At 44.0% G+C, this 17813-nt stretch overlaps 1 protein-coding gene across 1 annotated transcript; it reads left to right on the plus strand.

Annotated features, from left to right (window-relative positions):
• The first annotated feature begins 2019 nt into the window (after positions 1 to 2019).
• LOC143139688 (uncharacterized) lies at positions 2020 to 12409 on the plus strand. The gene is made up of 7 exons (XM_076300372.1): positions 2020 to 2375; positions 7497 to 9480; positions 10256 to 10422; positions 10500 to 10720; positions 11357 to 11486; positions 11650 to 11753; positions 11844 to 12409. The coding sequence occupies exons 1-7, from the start codon at positions 2364 to 2366 to the stop codon at positions 11968 to 11970; spliced, it is 2745 nt and encodes a 914-aa protein (XP_076156487.1). The 5' UTR covers positions 2020 to 2363; the 3' UTR covers positions 11971 to 12409.
• Positions 12410 to 17813: the final 5404 nt, after the last annotated feature.

The following is a 17813-nucleotide window of genomic DNA, read 5'->3' on the forward strand; positions in this document are numbered from 1 at the left end:
TAATGGTTCTTTGGCGTGTCTTCACAAGGAAACCAGTAGATCTATTTAGGACATTTGGGCCTTAAAATAAATTCCAGCCCTTTTCATCTATGAGACTATTTTCATTGCGGAGACAGAAAACCTATAAAGAACCTATAATGTTTACTAGAAAATGCGAGGAAACATTTTCTCAAATTCCCGCTGCCAAAGACAACAAACAAACCACAAAGACTTTTTGGCTTTCTGATTTCTGCCATTTTCCAGTGAACTCTTTGAACTCATCACACAGAGACATAAACTCATCTGGAGAGAGAGGAGAGACTTAGGAGTACATGCCATTGCTTATTTCTAAAACACTCCAATACTCAAATGGCAGTGCATATCAGCAACAACAGACATAGCTTTTACACACCTTACATCCACTGCGTGAACTACTGGTTTTCATCTGGAGCCCGCTTAAACTTTGCTGTAATTAGGACCATTATTCCTGTCCACACTGCTATAACAATTTACAATGATTCCCCTATGTGCCAGGAGAGGAGAATCATATTCACAGATTACATTCAATTGCAGAGACTTGCATTTTTTTTCTGATTGCTTACTGTAAACATTAAAATTATACATACAAAAGTATTCCACAGTTAGCGAAACCTTACACTCAAGGAGCAAAACATCAGCCCAGATTTGCATAACTATAAGCACGTTATCAGCCTCATACTTTTTGCAAAACACTACACACAATGATTTACAAAACGCGTACACATTTCTCTACTTTAAACACAGAAATATCAGATATTGTCTCCAACTTGCATTGTTTATAACACATCTTTGTGTCCAAATAGGGACAATACAGTTTGTTTGTTTGTTGTTTCCTTTTTTATTTGTCATACAATATGTGTTGAAAAGAACACAACTTGCCTTGTTTAACACATCTCTGTGTCCAAATAGGGACAACACATTTGTTTTAAGAGTGCATGAGTCAATTGTTTAAACACAACTATCCAGTGTGGAGACCCTTAGGTGCTTAACTATAAACTCAACAATCATAAACATTGGGCAACAGGTGAACCCTTGCCAACTACACAAATGGTGATGTAGGAGAGAGAGGAAGAAACACTGTTTTGCAAAAAAAAAAAACTGAGTCAAAGGCTGAGAATTAGTGTGTGGTTTTGCAGATTTGGTATGGTGTTATGGTGTTACAGTTTGTGCCCATTGCTTACACACTAAAAATGAATGCTTAGACCAAAGCCTCAAAACCTAAAGTTGCGTAACCATACCTTAAACACGTTGTTTGCAATTCTGCAACACACTTATTGTGAGACACACGGTTTCTTTCATTAGACACTTGGTTCAAAAATGAAATCTCTTGTAATCATTAGGAAAACACATCTGGTAATTGGTAATACTCACACACATACCTGAAATCACTTCCAGAGAAAAACTGAAGACCAATCAGTCTGAGACTTACAGTAGCAATACAAAATATAGCTGCAAAACAGCAATGAGGGGGCCAAGCTGGTTGCAGATATTTGAGCTGCCGAGATGGCAGAAAAATGTGACATTGCCAATGTCTCTACTGCATTGCCTGCCAATTGCCTAAAGGTCTCTACTGCACCATTTGCCCACTGCAGTCTGATATAGAGATGAATATTAAATACAGCAAAGCTGAAGCCAAAAATATAAATGAAAAATGGCAATTTGTATGGGATAATGAACAGTCTGGGAGACACCTGTATAGTATTCAAGGAAAGGTGGGGAAGAGCAGGAATACATGCAGAAGTTAGCAAGAAGATGTGGTGTACCATAGAGCCAGACAAAGATTGACTTGTGAAACTTGGTGAAATCCAGATGATATTAAATTTGCATGATATACTGCAAAGAGAATCTGTCTTTTTGTTTTCTTTTTTGAAGGTAACTGGGTTATTAAAAAGAATTTAAGAAAGTGTAGGTTGCCCTTTTGATCCACACTCCAGTCCAGATGGTGGCGGTAATGCATCAAAAAGCTGGTTGCCAACCACCATATAAAAAGAAGAAGAATGCGCTTATTAGCTCACCTGTGGGAATGAAGCAGGAGTCAGGATTTATTTTGTACTTTTGATGTTTTGACTTTGAATTTGAAAAAGAAGAGGACATAATTTGGTGAGATCAATCTTTTGTTTTTGTTGGTTGGCTGGATACTTCAGGATTCATCAGGAGACTTATCTTTGTGGCATGAAAAACCCTAGGATTTTGACCAAACCATGACTTGCAATGCTTCTCACCTGGCATAACAATTGAGGCCGCACCCACATTTTACCTCATTCTTCCTGGTACATTTCAATTCCTCCAGGCACTATGTCTTCACCGTTTTGAACTTTTCCAAACTTGCCATATACATCGGTGACATGTTGCCTGTGGTAAGTTAAGTTTTTATATATCAAAGATGAGTTGTAAGAAATTAGAGAGTGATTAGTTATTTCAGTGACTCAGTGACCATTTCAGTGAAAGGCAGCCCTCACAATTGCCATACATTTTGGTCTTCATTTTCTATTCTTTTTATGTATTATCATAAATAGCAGACACTCATGTTGTAGAAATATATTAGCTGAGCTCCCACACCTATTTTCAGAGGTCCACCCTGTCTGAGTTTCGACAGGGTGGACGATGATAAGGTGGACATTTTCACTTTCAGTTAAAGAGAAACTATGCAGTATTGGCCATTTCTTCGCTGTTTTTTTTTCTTCAGTTTTTGCTTCTTTTCGCTGGCTCTGTCATGACGAATGTCTGAGAAACTCCATCGCTACCTTGTTTTAGCCCGGTGTGTATGTGTATTTAAATGCAGTAAAGCAATTTGTTACACTCATTATACTTCCTGACACTGAGGCCGTCGGCCCAAAGTTGCAAGGGTGTTTTTTCCGCTCACAGGCGCTAGGGAGCAAGATGGCCACCATTCAACCCGAAAAAGTCATATAATCATTCCAATGACTCAGAAGCTGTTAAATTAAGGTAAATTAAGCTAAAAAAAAAAATAGTTCGCCTTTAACATTTTTACTCACAACAATATTTGCATGGCTAGACCGATGCCCGAGGCACCCCCCATTGAAAACCTGTTGGTAGCATCGGCTAACTAGCACCAGCTTAGCCGAGATGACCTATGAAACAAAAGTTCACACTCGGTATCATGTTTCAACACACTTTAGGTCAATATCACACCGAACTTTAATCCTACAAATTTGTCTGGCAGAAACCTTCCTTATTATGCCTTTGTCTGCACAAACCCGCCTGTGCTCTGAATCAGCGACAAATTTCTTCACAGTACGATGATAACGCATACGTTTTCAGGAAATATCCAATGTTTTCATACCTTGTCCAAGGTAGTGCACAATTTCACGTATTTCAGTAGCAGAGAGATCCTTTTTCTTTCCCATATTGCTTGAAACCTGTGGCATGCTTAATAATGTGGAACATCCTTCTTAAGTAGTTTTCCTTTGATTGCGCTCACCTGGCAGACTAATTATCACAGGTGTCTGAGATCGATTTCAATGATCCAAAGAGACACAATACCATCCATGAGTTTAATTGAAAAACAAAAAAATAAATGTTTATGACACTTAAATCCAATTTGCATAATAATTTGAAACACTTTGTATAGCAGCAATCTATCTAAAATAACACATATTTGAAGTACAATTCATGATAGGTTGTCGAATATTGAAGTTGTGGCAAGTTTACATAGCTTAAGCTGTATGTTTCTTTCGTCCCCCCATGCTGTTTCATTTGTCCCGGCCAGGAGGGACGAATGAAACAAAACTTCTCCTTAAATAACTCCTGAACGGTTTTGTTCAGAGGTGAAAATGCCAGAGTTGCTAGTGACAAAATATTAGCTTTCAGTGTTTTCCAATGTCTTTGTAAATTACGTTTAATTAAAAAGTGTTTAATTCGTCCCGGTTCTCCCCTATGTGAGACCTCATTAACACGGGCGCCTGCAAAGTAGGCTATGTACTATATAGGGTGTCCCCACACAGTGACATATGATTGACTTGATGAGCGATAAAAAACTGATTAGCAAAGCTTAAAAAAAGGAGTTTTTTTGTTGTTTTTTTTGCGAGCACTCGTGCCACCCTTGGCGGCTGCCCATAGCCTACTGCCCATATGAAAAACCGCCCCTGATTTAGGATGTTGTAAAATATCGAAGTTGTAGGGAGATTACATACTGTAGGTTAAACTATGGTAAGGTGAGGTTATTTACCTCACGAGGTAATCATGAGGTAAATCACGAGGAGGAGGAATCTGTGTTTACATCCGTGATGAATGGTGCCGGGACACTGTAGTAGTATGCAAACACTGCTCACCACTGGCAGAGTTTATGATCATAAAGTGCCGTCCTTTTTACCTGCCAAGGGAAATTACTGCGATTCTGCTAGTCGCAGTATACATCCCGCCTACCAACAACAACAACGATAAGAACGCGGCTCTTAGTGAACTGTACCAGGCTGTCAGTGAACAACAGACGGCACACCCAGACGGTTTCACCATCTTCACTGGAGATTTTAACCATGCTAACCTTAAAACTGTACTTCCAAAGCTACACCAGCATGTTGATTTTCCAACAAGAGGAGATAACATCCTGGACCTGGTCTACACTACACACAAAGGAGCATACAAAGCCACCCCCCTCCCCCACATTGGACTTTCAGACCATATCACTGTTATGCTAATGCCCGCATACAGACAAAGGGTAAAAGTGAACAAACCGGTTCGTAAGCAGGTAAAAGTGTGGCCTGAGGGAGCCTCCGATGCTCTTCAAGACTGCTTTGACACAACAGACTGGGAAATGTTTAAGCAGGCAGCCACTTACAACAACCAGACAGACATAGAGGAGTATACAGACACTGTAACCTCTTACATCACCAAGTGCATTGATGATGTGACCCACACAAAAGACATCATCACTCGGGCTAACTGGAAGCCATGGCTGACAGGGGATGTCCTCAGGCTGCTGAGGGCCAGAGACAAAGCCTACAGAGCTGGGGATGAAGCTGGCATGAGAACAGCGAGAGCCAACCTGTCCCGTGGCATCAAGGAAGCAAAAAAGGAATACACTCACAAGATAACCACCCACTTCAAAGACAGCAGGAACGCACAAAGCCTATGGCAGGGCATTCAGGCCCTCACGGACTACAAGCCCGCGCCACAGAGCTGCGAGAGCAACATCCCTCTGCTCAACAACCTGAACCGCTTCTTTGCTCGCTTTGAAGCACAAAACAGCACCTGCCCACAGAAGACCCATCCCCCTCTACATGAGCAGCCCCTGTGCCTCTCTGCCGACAGCGTGAAGAGGACACTTGCTGCTATCAACACCCGTAAGGCAACAGGTCCAGACAACATCCCTGGTCGTGCGCTGAAGGACTGCGCAGGGGAGCTTAAGGATGTCTTCACAGACATCTTTAACACTTCCCTGAAGCAAGCCATCGTCCCATCTTGTTTCAAAGCTGCCACCATCATACCTGTGCCGAAGAAAACTGCTCCATCCTGCTTCAATGACTACCGCCCTGTGGCACTGACACCCATCATCATGAAGTGCTTTGAGCGGCTTGTCATGTCACATATCAAATCCATTCTCCCCCCCACCCTGGACCCCTTCCAGTTTGCATACCGAGCCAAACGGTCTACAGAGGATGCAATCTGCTCTGCCCTCCACCCAGCCCTCACCCACCTGGAAAAAAGAGACTCAAATGTGAGATTGCTGTTTATAGACTTCAGTTCTGCATTCAACACCATAATACCACAACAACTCATCTGCAAACTTGACAAACTGGGACTCAGTACCTACCTCTGCAACTGGCTACTGGACTTCCTCTGTCAGAGGCCTCAAGTAGTACGTGTTGGCAACAATACCTCAAGCAGCATCACACTGAGCACAGGGCCCCCCCAAGGCTGCGTGCTCAGTCCGCTGCTCTTCACCCTGCTGACGCATGACTGCACTGCAACCTACAGCAACAATCACATAGTGAAATTTGCTGACGACACAACTCTGGTGGGTCTCATCACCAAGGGCGACGAGACTCAATACAGGTTGGAGGTCGACCATCTGACCACGTGGTGCAGGGACAACAACCTCCTGCTGAACGTCAGCAAGACCAAAGAGATTGTTGTTGACTTCCGGAGAGGTCACACCCAACACCTGCCACTGACCATCGACGGTGCTGTGGTGGAGAGAGCGAGCAGCACCAAATTCCTGGGGGTGCACATCAGTGAAGACCTCTCCTGGACCACCAACACAGCATCACTGGTGAAGAGAGCTCAGCGCCGCCTGTACTTCCTGCGGAAACTCAGGCGAGCAAGTGCTCCACCAGCCATCATGACCACATTCTACCGAGGCACCATTGAGAGCATCCTCTCCAGCTGTATCGCTGTGTGGGGCGGAAGCTGCACTGAATACAACAGGAAAGCCCTGCAGCGCATAGTGAACACAGCTGGAAGGATTATTGGTGCTTCACTCCCCTCCCTGAAGGACATTTACACCACCCACCTCACCCGCAAGGCGACCAAAATTGTGAGTGATGCAAGTCACCCCGCTCACAATCTGTTTGATCTACTGCCCTCTGGGAAGAGGTGCAGAAGCCTGCGCTCCCGCACTACCAGACTCACCAACAGCTTCATACACCAAGCTGTTAGGATGCTGAACTCTCTCCCTCCTCTCCCCCCTCCACCCTCAGCTACATAACATCCTGGACATTGGACCCACAATGGCCGCCTGCACCACTCCACTTGCACACTTGTACACTTTGCAACTTGTTGCTGTTGTCCTGAAAACACAACACTTCTGCTGCTCTTACATAACTTGCACCACTATGCCACTTTATTTCTTACTTAGGTCAAACAGAACTACCTCAGCCTCTTATTGGCCTGACTTTGCACTAGTATTTTATTTTATTGACTGTCTATGCACAATTTCAACCAAATTTTGCTGCTCTTATTTTTTCATTATATGTGCCCTCTTATTTACTTATTTACTTACTTTTTTGTTTACTTGAATGTTATGTTTGTCTGTGGACTTAAAATTGGTAAAATATGTCTTGTCTCCACCGTGGGATAGTGAGAAACGTAATTTCGATCTCTTTGTATGTCTGGAACATGTGAAGAAATTGACAATAAAGCTGACTTTGACTTTGACTTTGACTTTGACTTTGTATGTTTAGCTCAAACTTTAGCCTATGTATACTTATGTATGTAGACCATGAGGGAGGAATTAAACAGTATGTCAACCTTTTTCAAGCTTAATGTTAATCGGTGAAGTGTCCCTTAAGACCAAGATGGCGGCACGAACGCATTATGACGCTCTGTGTCTCTCCAGATTATGCTAATTACACATAGATACTCCATCTGAATAGTTTGGAAAGAAAATCTATTAGCCGGTTAAGTTGGCATATTCTGTGACAGCTAAACTGGTAGCTGAGAAGTTTTTTGATATGTGTCTTCATTTTTAACATTATGTACATTATATTAAATATTTTCTTTTTTTCTCTTTTTTTCAGCAATTTACATTTGAACTTGTACAGCATGGTGAACAACAAAAAGATGTTGAGAGACAGACACATCCTATCATAAAGTGCATTTCTGATAATAACTTGAATAAGTTAAACAAGCTGCTCAAGAAATATGACATTAACATTAAGTATCCTTGTGCAGAATGGAATGATGATGTCACCCCTATCTGCACAGCAGTTGGCTGTGGAAATGAAGAGCTCTGTACAAAACTTCTCAAAGAGGGGGCCAACCTTAGCATCCCCTCAACTAGAGGCTTAACACCTTTGATATATGCTCTGCGTTCTAATGTGTCAATTAATATATTTAGACAACTATTAAATGGAAAAGCTGATCCTAATTTTGGATTACCCACTCCATTAACACAAGCTGCGTGTAACAACAGAAAGGATGTAGCAAGGGAATTGCTCAAGCATGGAGCAATGCCTGATTCGAATTACATACTAAATCCAAACACAGATAAATTTATATCTGACTTGTTACATGAGTTATCTGCAGGGAATGAGCAAATGTCTAAATATGCATTATTTTTTGACATTATGTGCGATTCGTCAAAGAAGCGCCCAAAGGAAATATTTCAATTGTACCACCAGCATTTTTTAGATGTACACCCAAGAATACAAGTTACCCTTTTTGATAAGGTATTCACTGCTGTAGGTCCCCATGCTCCAGTATACAGACAATTGGGGCTAAAATGGCTAAGAGAATCTCAAAACTTGGACAGATATGTACAGGAGGCAATTAAAAACTTTTCAAAGCTTCCCGATACAGGCCATCAGCAACTCGTTGCAAACAATTTACGTTCAGCTTTATGCATCATGGAAGAAATACCACTGAAGTTTTCACGTCCCCTTGTGCCCATCCTTCTGCAATGTCTTACAAAGACTCTGGCTAATGCTGAATCTCCTCACCACATTCTTTCATTGCTACATGTCATCACACAAAAGACCCCCAAACAGAAAGATGGATGGGATGCCCACTTTATCACAAAGATGTGCAAAGGCATAGTCACTTTTACAAATACAAAGTACCCAGCTGAAACCAGTGCACTAGCCTATGGAATAATAGCCCAGTTATATTCATATGGGGGTGCACCTGAGGTTATCACATCCCTTGGTGTTACATCAGTTCCTGAGAGGGTTTTGAATACTGTGGATAGCTCTACAGATGACCATTTGAAAAAGAAATTGAGAGAACTGAATGAAAGCCTAAGAAAGCAATCTTCAGATGGGCAATTGTTAGATCAGGACATGTCTTCTCTGGAACCGGGAAAAAGAAAGAAAAAGAAGAAAAAGAAGAAAAAGAAGAAGAACAAACATAAAAATGAAGAGGTGGCTTGTTCGATAACCGAAACTTTAGATTCTAAGACGCTAGGGAATTCAGTTGAAGAATCGTTCTCTGTTGATGAAAGTTCAAGTGTTAAGCCATTTCCTTCTGTTACTGATACTTCCATTGACACAATATCAATTACCCGACCTTGGCTCAAAATCGGTGTACGCTGGAGGCTAAAGTTGGAAAAGCTTGCTAATATGAGAATGACAGAGGTGAAGAAAGTCGGAAATCTCACTTTTTGTGTAAATTCGGACTATCTGATTGCAAAAGGTAGTGATGGCACTGAGGTATTTCTGGGCCTCAGAGATGATGGCACAGAAGTTGCTATTAAACGCATGACCAAGTCAAACTACCAGCTGCTTAAAAATGAGGAGGCGTTCTTGCGCCTGCCACAGCTCGAAAGTCCCAATATTGTACGATATGTAGACTTTGCTGATGATGAAAACTTTGGCTATCTAGCCCTTCAGCTTTGTGAATACACCCTGGAAGAATACATTCAAGATCACTTACCAGAGGAGAGCTTGGAGAAGAAGATTGTTTTGAAGACAAAAGTGGAGGAAGTCCTTCGTAGTTTAGAAGTCCTCCATTGTCATGACACCAAAGTGCTCCACAGGGACATCAAACCTCAGAATGTTTTGATTGGTAAGAACAATGACAATTTTTTTCTTTTTCAGTGACTTGATTTTTGATTTTTTTGAAACTGCACGAAATTGAAAGTGTAGGATCATTATGACACCCTCCGAATGCATGCCACGTTTCGTGGACTTTCGTTCATAGTGACCGTACACCAACAGAGTTTTCTGTGAATATCTTGAGAACCGTAGGGCCTAGGATGACCAATTTTTTGCGTATGTTTACCTCCAGGGGTCATGTTAACCCATTCCATATGCACACATGTGCATAAACAGATACACACGCACACACATACATTCACAGTAATCATACATGACACATACTCACACAGTAGACATATGTACGCATGCATGCACATGCACACACACAGGCACATACACAGGCAAACACACAAGCACATGCACGCACACACACAAACACACACCCACCCACCCACACACACATAAACATGTACACGCACACATGCACACAATTCAAGAATTTCTCAGAATTATGAACAGGCAAGATGGGGGTGGGGTTGTATAAAATGTATTTTACAAGTGAAATCTATGAACAAATCATGTTTTAGTACTTGTTGTCTAGCAGATACCAGTGAGAATTGAGTGTGCATAATGCAATTTAGTGAGACAGTTAGAATCATATATGCCTTTCAGCGTGACTTATTTTTGTGGAAAAAATGTGCTGGACTGGGCGGTGGTCATATTTTGTACCGCTCTGCGGTACATCTAGTTGATTTGTATTCTATTCTGCATTGCTCTGCCTGACTCTAATATTTCTTCACAAGACATTCAAGGAAAAGCAAGGTTGGCTGATTTTGGCATCAGCAGAAGACTGAATGTTGGACAAACAACGTTGGTCACAAAGTCTGCTGCAGGAACCAAATGCTGGAAGTCCAGAGAAGTTGTTGATGAGGACAGTGACGCAGGCTTTAAGAGAAGCTCGGATGTTCAGGTGAGCACTCACGGTACCATGCTTGGTGAAGGTGAAGCATGCAAACTACTTTGGATTCCTAATCAGCCTCCTTTCAGGTTGCAGGAATGCTGGTATACTACATCCTCTCCTGTGGACACCATCCTTTTGGGAAAGGGCCTTACTGTGAGATTAACATTCTAAATGGGAAGTACAATCTGGATTTTGTGGAAGATGAGCTGGGTAAAGATCTCATTGAGTCGATGATCCAGGCTGAACCCAACCACAGACCGAGAGTGGAAGAAACACTCACTCACCCCTACTTCTGGAACAATGAGAGGTTTGACACGTCACAGTTAGACCTATGACCCAGGAGCTAATGTACTAAGAGGATAGAGTGTATTTCATGCTGTATTTGCTCCTTAAAACATGGCATTGTAAGTACAAACAGGCAGTTGGAAAAATGCAGAAATTTAAAGGTACAGTAGGCCCACATAAATTGTTTCCTGACCGCCGATGCTGTTTATTATCAGTTTGTAAAGTTTAGGTGGAGTTGGAAGTAACGTTAGGAATCTCTGATCAATGTGATTGGTTAGGCTGGACCAATGATTTCAAAGTTAACGCTATGTCTACGCCCATCACCATGCTAGCTTGTAAGCAATTCCCAATCGCAAGTGACCAGACTATTCATTTTGTGAATGAGTTTAAATTTTCCAGGCTAGGTGATGACTGCTGTACATTATGAAGTGAAAGCTTAGTAAATTCCACGTAATGTGGCAAAGCAGAGTGCACTTTCTGCGGGCAGAAAAGTCGGTATTTATACTGTCTTCATACATCAACCCCTCAGTGTCCATTGTTCAATTGGACTTTGATAATTACTACTTTCTTGCATTTCTGACTAACATAATGTGAAAATGGTATGATTGCACTGATAAAAACACCAGCTTCTCGGATGTCGTGTTTTGTCATTTGGCAGGAAGGTGGAGTACTTGATAAAAGTGGGGAATCAGCCAGAAGTAGAGAACTTTCGAAAAGCTGACACGAAGCTCCTGGCGGAACTGGATAAATGGACAGTGGATAAAACCTTCTCTGACTGGAAGACCAAAGTGAGTTGAATGCCTTAACCTGAACATCTATGTGGAAGTACAATGCAAACAATGAACTCACCATAGTCTCATTGTCACACATATGGTAATAGTAATTATTTGTTAAAAAGCACCAGTTTACCACTAGTAAACATGTACATTTTTTGCACACATATACTCCCAGTTCCCCCCTGAGCTGGTCCAAAAGCTGGATGAGAAGCAGAAGAAAGCTTACCCTGAGAACACTCTGGCTCTGCTGCGTTTCATACGCAATCTCCACGAACACCAGTAAGTTAACTTAGTACAAGCAGTAAATGTGAAGTTCCTCATTGGCACTGGTAGATGTATTACATACTGATGTTTCTGTTTATTCATTAGCTCTGTTGATGCAGACCAGATTGAGCTGATGACATTGTTTCCTGACCTGTTCTCGAGTGTCTACAAGTTTGCCAAAGTTAAAGATTGGAAATCAAGACCAAGCCTGAGGAAATTCTTTAAGGAATAACTTACTGCAATTGTCCTTCCATCTTTTTCTATCTTCCTGTCAGTAGAGATGGTTTTGATTCTAGTTTTGTTTCTGATTTAAATAAATTGTATATCTTAAAGTGTATATCTTGCAAATTTGCTTTAACATTTTAACAGATATGAACGTCCACACTGACCCACGATTAGGAAAGTCTCTCAGGAATATTGATGTTCATGATTGATGGGTGTTGTCAATCCTCTTTATGGAGCGCTACTTTCTGTCCTTATTATTGTAGTCATTGTTTGTACTGTGGATGCTCCTTACGTATTGGTACAATTAAACTTACCAGACTGACCATGTAAATAAAACCACTTTGTAGTTTGTACCATAATGATGGGGATGATGGGATTAATGTTTTTGTAATGTTAACATTCTCATAACATGATAATGTTTAAAGCTCTTGGAACAATGCTCAGATGCTCTACTATATGCCTCTCCTGCACTGCAACTGGTGTGGACTGTTGTACAGTATTTAGAGGCATTAGATAAGCAGATGAGGATATGGCATTATAATTAAGACATTCTGGGCTGCTATGGTGGGGAGAGAATATCTGTGACAGTGACTGTTGTAAGTGGCAAGCTCTCTGATTAATGAATGAATCCTGCATTTTACATTTGAATTGAATGCTACTATAACAGGATGGATGAAACGGAAAAAGAAAAAATCAAGATAATTGAATAACATTTTAAAGCGATGTTAAGATTGGGTAAGCATTTAAAAAAAAAAAAAAGAAATACCTATCTTGGCAGGGGAAAAAGAAATAACTAAAGGAAAAAATCAACAAAATACAGTGGCAGTGATTCAGTGATCATAACTTTGGATTGTGATATTACTTTCAGACTACTTCAACTCAAACAATGACAATCCGGCGACTACCACAAAATCAGCATTCACTGGAGGCCAAAGTTTGAAAACGATGGTTACGTATGTAACCGCGGTTCTATGAATTTCGGATGATCGCCAGAGGCGGCGCTTTCAGCACCTGGATGTCCATCACATACGCATGTAGGTCGAGTGTTTGTACCAACAAAGTCACCTGTGACCGGGGTGACGTATGACGCGACGTCATGCACTTAAGGTGCTTTCACCCCGGAAGTGACCTCTTGGCAATCTTCTCATCCCCCTTTTGAGTGACTGCCAAGCTCTGGCGGTCATCCGAAATTCATAGAACCGCGGTTACATACGTAACCATCATTCTATTTCATTTCTAGGCGGACCTTCTTGACCACCTAATGGCTTAAGAGAGTAGCGGTGACTAGCGGGTTACTTGCAGCCACGTTAACTCTGTAGAATCTTGCGAATGTGCAAGATGATGCCCATGATGCCGCCGCACAAATTGCGGACAGTGGCACCCCCCTTAGGGCTGCCCATGATGTCGCCACACTCCGGGTTGAGTGGCCGCGGACGGAGGCTGGGATTGGTAGGCCCCCGCTGTCATAGGCCTTGTAGATAACCTCGACAATCCACCTGGACAGTCGTTGTTTTGACAATCCCTGGCCCCGTCTTGGCCCTGAATGGCAGACAAAAAGTGATTCCGACCGCCGGAATCCAGTGGTTGACTGAATATATGCCCTTAGAGCCCAGGCTGGGCACAGCAAGGCTGTGTTTCCCTGCTGTCCATCCTCCCCAGTTGGAGGATCAAACGCGGCTAAATGAAGGGGTTGATTTACAAACGAAGAGGAACAAGTCTTCGGTAAAAAAGATGGGTTAGGCCACAATGTGACCCCCGTTTCTCCCGGGGCCCATTGGAGGCACTCACGGCTGATTGATAGAGCGTGTAACTCCCCCACCCTCTTTGCTGATGCCATGGCCAACAGAAAGGCAGTCTTTAACGACACCCATTTATCCTCTGTGTTCTCAAGAGGTTCAAATGGGTGCCGGCACAGTGCCTCCAACACCAATGGTAGGTCCCAGGAATGTGTCTGGCTCCGCTGTGGCGGCCTGAGTCGCTGTGTCCCCCTCAGGAAACGCGTCACCAGTGTGTGGGAGCCCACGGTGACGCCATCCACCTTGTTGTGGCTGGCAGATATTGCCGCATCATAAACCCGGATGGTGGCTGCAGCCAGGCCCCCGTCGAAACGAGACTGCAAGAATCCGAGAATTGTCGGTACCGGACAACTGGTTGGCTCCTCCCCGCGGGCCCGGCACCATTCCACAAAGAGCTTCCACCTGTTTGCGTAGAGCGCATTAGTGGAAGCCGCCCGCGAGTTGTTGATGGTATAAACAACTGCTGGGTCGCAAGCAGTGTTGGGTATCGTTACTTTTGAAAGTAGTTAGTTACGTTACTACATTACTATCAATTAAAAGTAATCTGTTACTTACCTATAAATAAAAGTAACGCGTTAGAGTACTCGTGCGTTACCAACAATTAAAATGCGTTTGGGGTGCGTCTCCACCTGCAGCAGCAACACACATCCTCCTTTAGATGCACCGACAGTGCTGACTGTTCATGAATCAATCATGAACCTAACTGTAGGGTAATGACAGGAAAGACAGTCAGCATATTGCACGTTTTATTTAACAGGCATTCATCCTTTGAATTAGAACAGCTTCCATGAATAGCATATACCGGTAATACGCAGAGTAATAGCCTAATAAAAACAAAAACAAAAAAACAGTAAACATCCTTGTCCGATGTAGTTTCCTCTTTTTTCATTTTAACATAAGAATGTAGCTTACCGCGCCACCTCCAAGAATCAAACACACGTAGCTTACACACACACACACACACACACAGGGGCGCCTGCAGGAATTAATGCTATGGTACGCACACTCATCCCCCCTCCCCCCAAAAAAAAAATCACTCGTGAACAATATTTGTCCGTTTTAGGTCCGTGCATTGGTCAGCAAAAAAGTAGCCTACATAGCATAACAACATCCACATGTAATAATAAAACGACAATGTCTACAATGACCTACTCATTTGGACAACTTGATACAGCCCTATACAAGCTAAAGTTACCTTTAGTTTTGTTCTATTTTGTTCTAGAGTAACGTGACGTCTGGCAGTGCAGTCTAACGTTCTGACAAGCACACCAATTGCCTACCTTGTTCTTGCCCATCTGGAATAACTCCTAGCTTTGCTGCCTCCATCCTTTGTTTTCGTTGTTTAAACTTGTGATATCCATTGATGAGTATTGAGTTAGTGAATTAGCTCAACATTGTGTGCTGATAATAGATAGCCGAGTAAAAGAAAACAACAAGTAGCCTATAGCGTGTCTGCGTGCGTATTCTCTCTCCTGCTCAAACAAAATGCGTGCACGTTAATTTTGATAACGTGTTCACTAACTTTATGTAATAGAAAATGGTAAATAGCCTAATGGCATGCAGCTAAAGGGATACTGTGCATAGTTGGGAAAGTATGGTAGGCCAATTTGGTGTGAATACACACACACACACAAGGGAAATTTTCTGTTGTTGAGTAGCTTGATGGTACGCACAGTGTGTATGGACGTACACCTGCAGGCGCGCCTACACACACACACACAGAGAGGCAAGGAGCAGGGCACAGACGCAAGCAGCCACATCTGACTAAATGCAGAAAAGCAGGGACTTTACTTTCCTTATGAGGGAAATTCTTAAAGTAACGGAGTAACGAGTGCTTATTTTTGAGTTACTGATTACTGAATTCGCAAAACTAACGCGTTAGATTACTCGTTACCGAAAAAAACTAATAAGAGTACTCTAACGCGTTACTTGTAACGCGTTACCCCCAACACTGGTCACAAGCACCTAGCAGAGGCTCAGGCCCCTCAGTGGCCATACCCATAACTGTAGGCGTGCTGGAATTGGGTGCCAGATCCGTCCCCCCAGTTGTGAGAGGAGATCCGCACGAATGGGGAGGCGCCAAGGGCGTCCGACCAACAGCCCGTGCAACACTGGGAACCACAGCCTTCTGGGCCATCTGGGGGCTATCAGCAGCACCGTGTGGCCCTCCAGGGAGAGGAGGCCTATGGGGACAACGCCAGCAACTGCCGTGAGTGTGCCCAGTAGTACCTGGAAGGAACTGAAGGTTCGCACTTGGCCTCTCCTGAACTGTCCTACCCGACTGAGGATGTCGTTCACCCGCTGGGGAGATGGTGTTGCCTGTCTCCTGCGAGAATCTAACTGGATACCAATGAACACTATACGCTGACTGGGTGTCAACGTACTCTTCTCAAGATTTATCTTGAGAAGAGTACGTTGACACCCAGTCAGCGTATAGTGTTCATAGTGCTCCTAACCTGCCTGAGTGAGATATCAACCGAGCTAGTTCCCTGAGTGAATCTGACTCCGTCTGAGACACTACCAACCAATCGTCCAGGTACGAGAGGATGAGCATACCTGTTTTCTGTAGTGGTGCCAGTGCTGCTGCCACGAATCTTGTGAAAATCCGAGGGGCCAGTGATATTCCAAAGGGGAGGACCCTGAACTGGTAGGCCCTTCCCTCGAACGCAAAGCGCAGGAACTGCTGGTGATGTGGTGCAATTGGTATGTGAAAATAGGCATCCTTAAGATCGATTTTCATGAACCAGACGTCTTTCCCAAAGGTCTGGAGGACGACATATGAACATATGAAATTTTAAGGTCTTGAGGTATTTGTTTAATGACCTGAGATCCAATATGGGGCGAAGTCCACCCCCTTTTTTTGGGATTATGAAATACGTGGAGTAGAAGCCACTGTTCAGTTTGCTCCTTTCTCTAGAAGGGCCCTGACCTCCTGACGCAGGGCCAGTGCCTTGGCCCTTACCGTTGTCATCTTGACCCCTGTGAACCTTGGCGGTCGGCGTTTGAACTGAATGCTGTAGCCCTCTGATAGGGTGTCCAGCACCCAGGGGTCTGATGTTAGTGCTTCCCAGCTCAACAGCTGTTGGCTGGTGAAGCGACCGACTGTCACTGCTTACCCGCTCGGCCCCTCCGGCTCCTGGAGGGGCGGCGGCCATATGTTGTGTCCTGCTGTGCCGGACCAGTGGTCTGTCTAGTGACGGGCCTGCGAAATCCCCTGGGTGGAGGTGGCCTTGACTGAGACACAGTCCGTGATATCACTTGGGCCCCTGTCAGTAGGGTCTCTGCCGGTGAACAGGTGTGTGGTGTAAACTGGCAAATTGTTGCCTGACCTGTGTGGCCCGCAAACCGCATTCCAGGGCCTGCTGCGCCGCAGGTCCGAACAGCTGTCCCGGCACAACCGGCAGAGAAAGGAGGACCTTCCTGCTGGGCTCAGACAGTGAAGACTGGGTTAGCTATACCTGACGCCGCGCGAGTGTGAGGGAAGACATCACCCGCCCGAGCTCCCTTGACATATAGGCAAATGCCCGCAGTGAGGCTTCACTGAGGGTTTGCGCTGATGGGTCGACCCCAGGAGACTGGAGGATCTGGGAGAGGGCTAAAACAAGATGGGACATAGAATTTCCTATACGTGCCATCCGTGCCGCCACGTCATAACTCTTCCCGAGCAGGTCGTCCGTCGACATTGTGGCCATGGGCAGCTCACGTCTTGTCTCAACGCCTCATCAGGCGAGAGGATCAAGCCCGCCAATGCGGGTTCTATACTAGGCATCTTGTCTAGGCATATTAGCTAGTGCCCTACAATCACTAGGGAGATGGGAAAAACGCCTTGGGTCTGCCCAACATCGCTGTAGCTCTTCCATAAAGGGGGCTGAAGGCGGGACACACAATGTAGTTGCAGTCGGGGTCTGCCTGAAAAAAGCACTCTGCACATCTGCCTCCGCGGGTGGTGCATCCACCCCTAGACGTGCTAGTGCTAACTGTATTGCTGGCCTTAGCCCTAGAGCCGGACCAGCACCCGTGCTACCCAGAGAACCACAATCCTCTAGGGAGTTGG

This window comes from Alosa pseudoharengus, unplaced genomic scaffold, assembly GCF_046254945.1.
Source record: "Alosa pseudoharengus isolate Yale_2024_CS ecotype anadromous, Long Island Sound unplaced genomic scaffold, YU_APseudo_1.1 YU_APseudo_1.1_scf_22, whole genome shotgun sequence".
In the NCBI taxonomy this organism is placed as follows: domain Eukaryota; kingdom Metazoa; phylum Chordata; class Actinopteri; order Clupeiformes; family Clupeidae; genus Alosa; species Alosa pseudoharengus.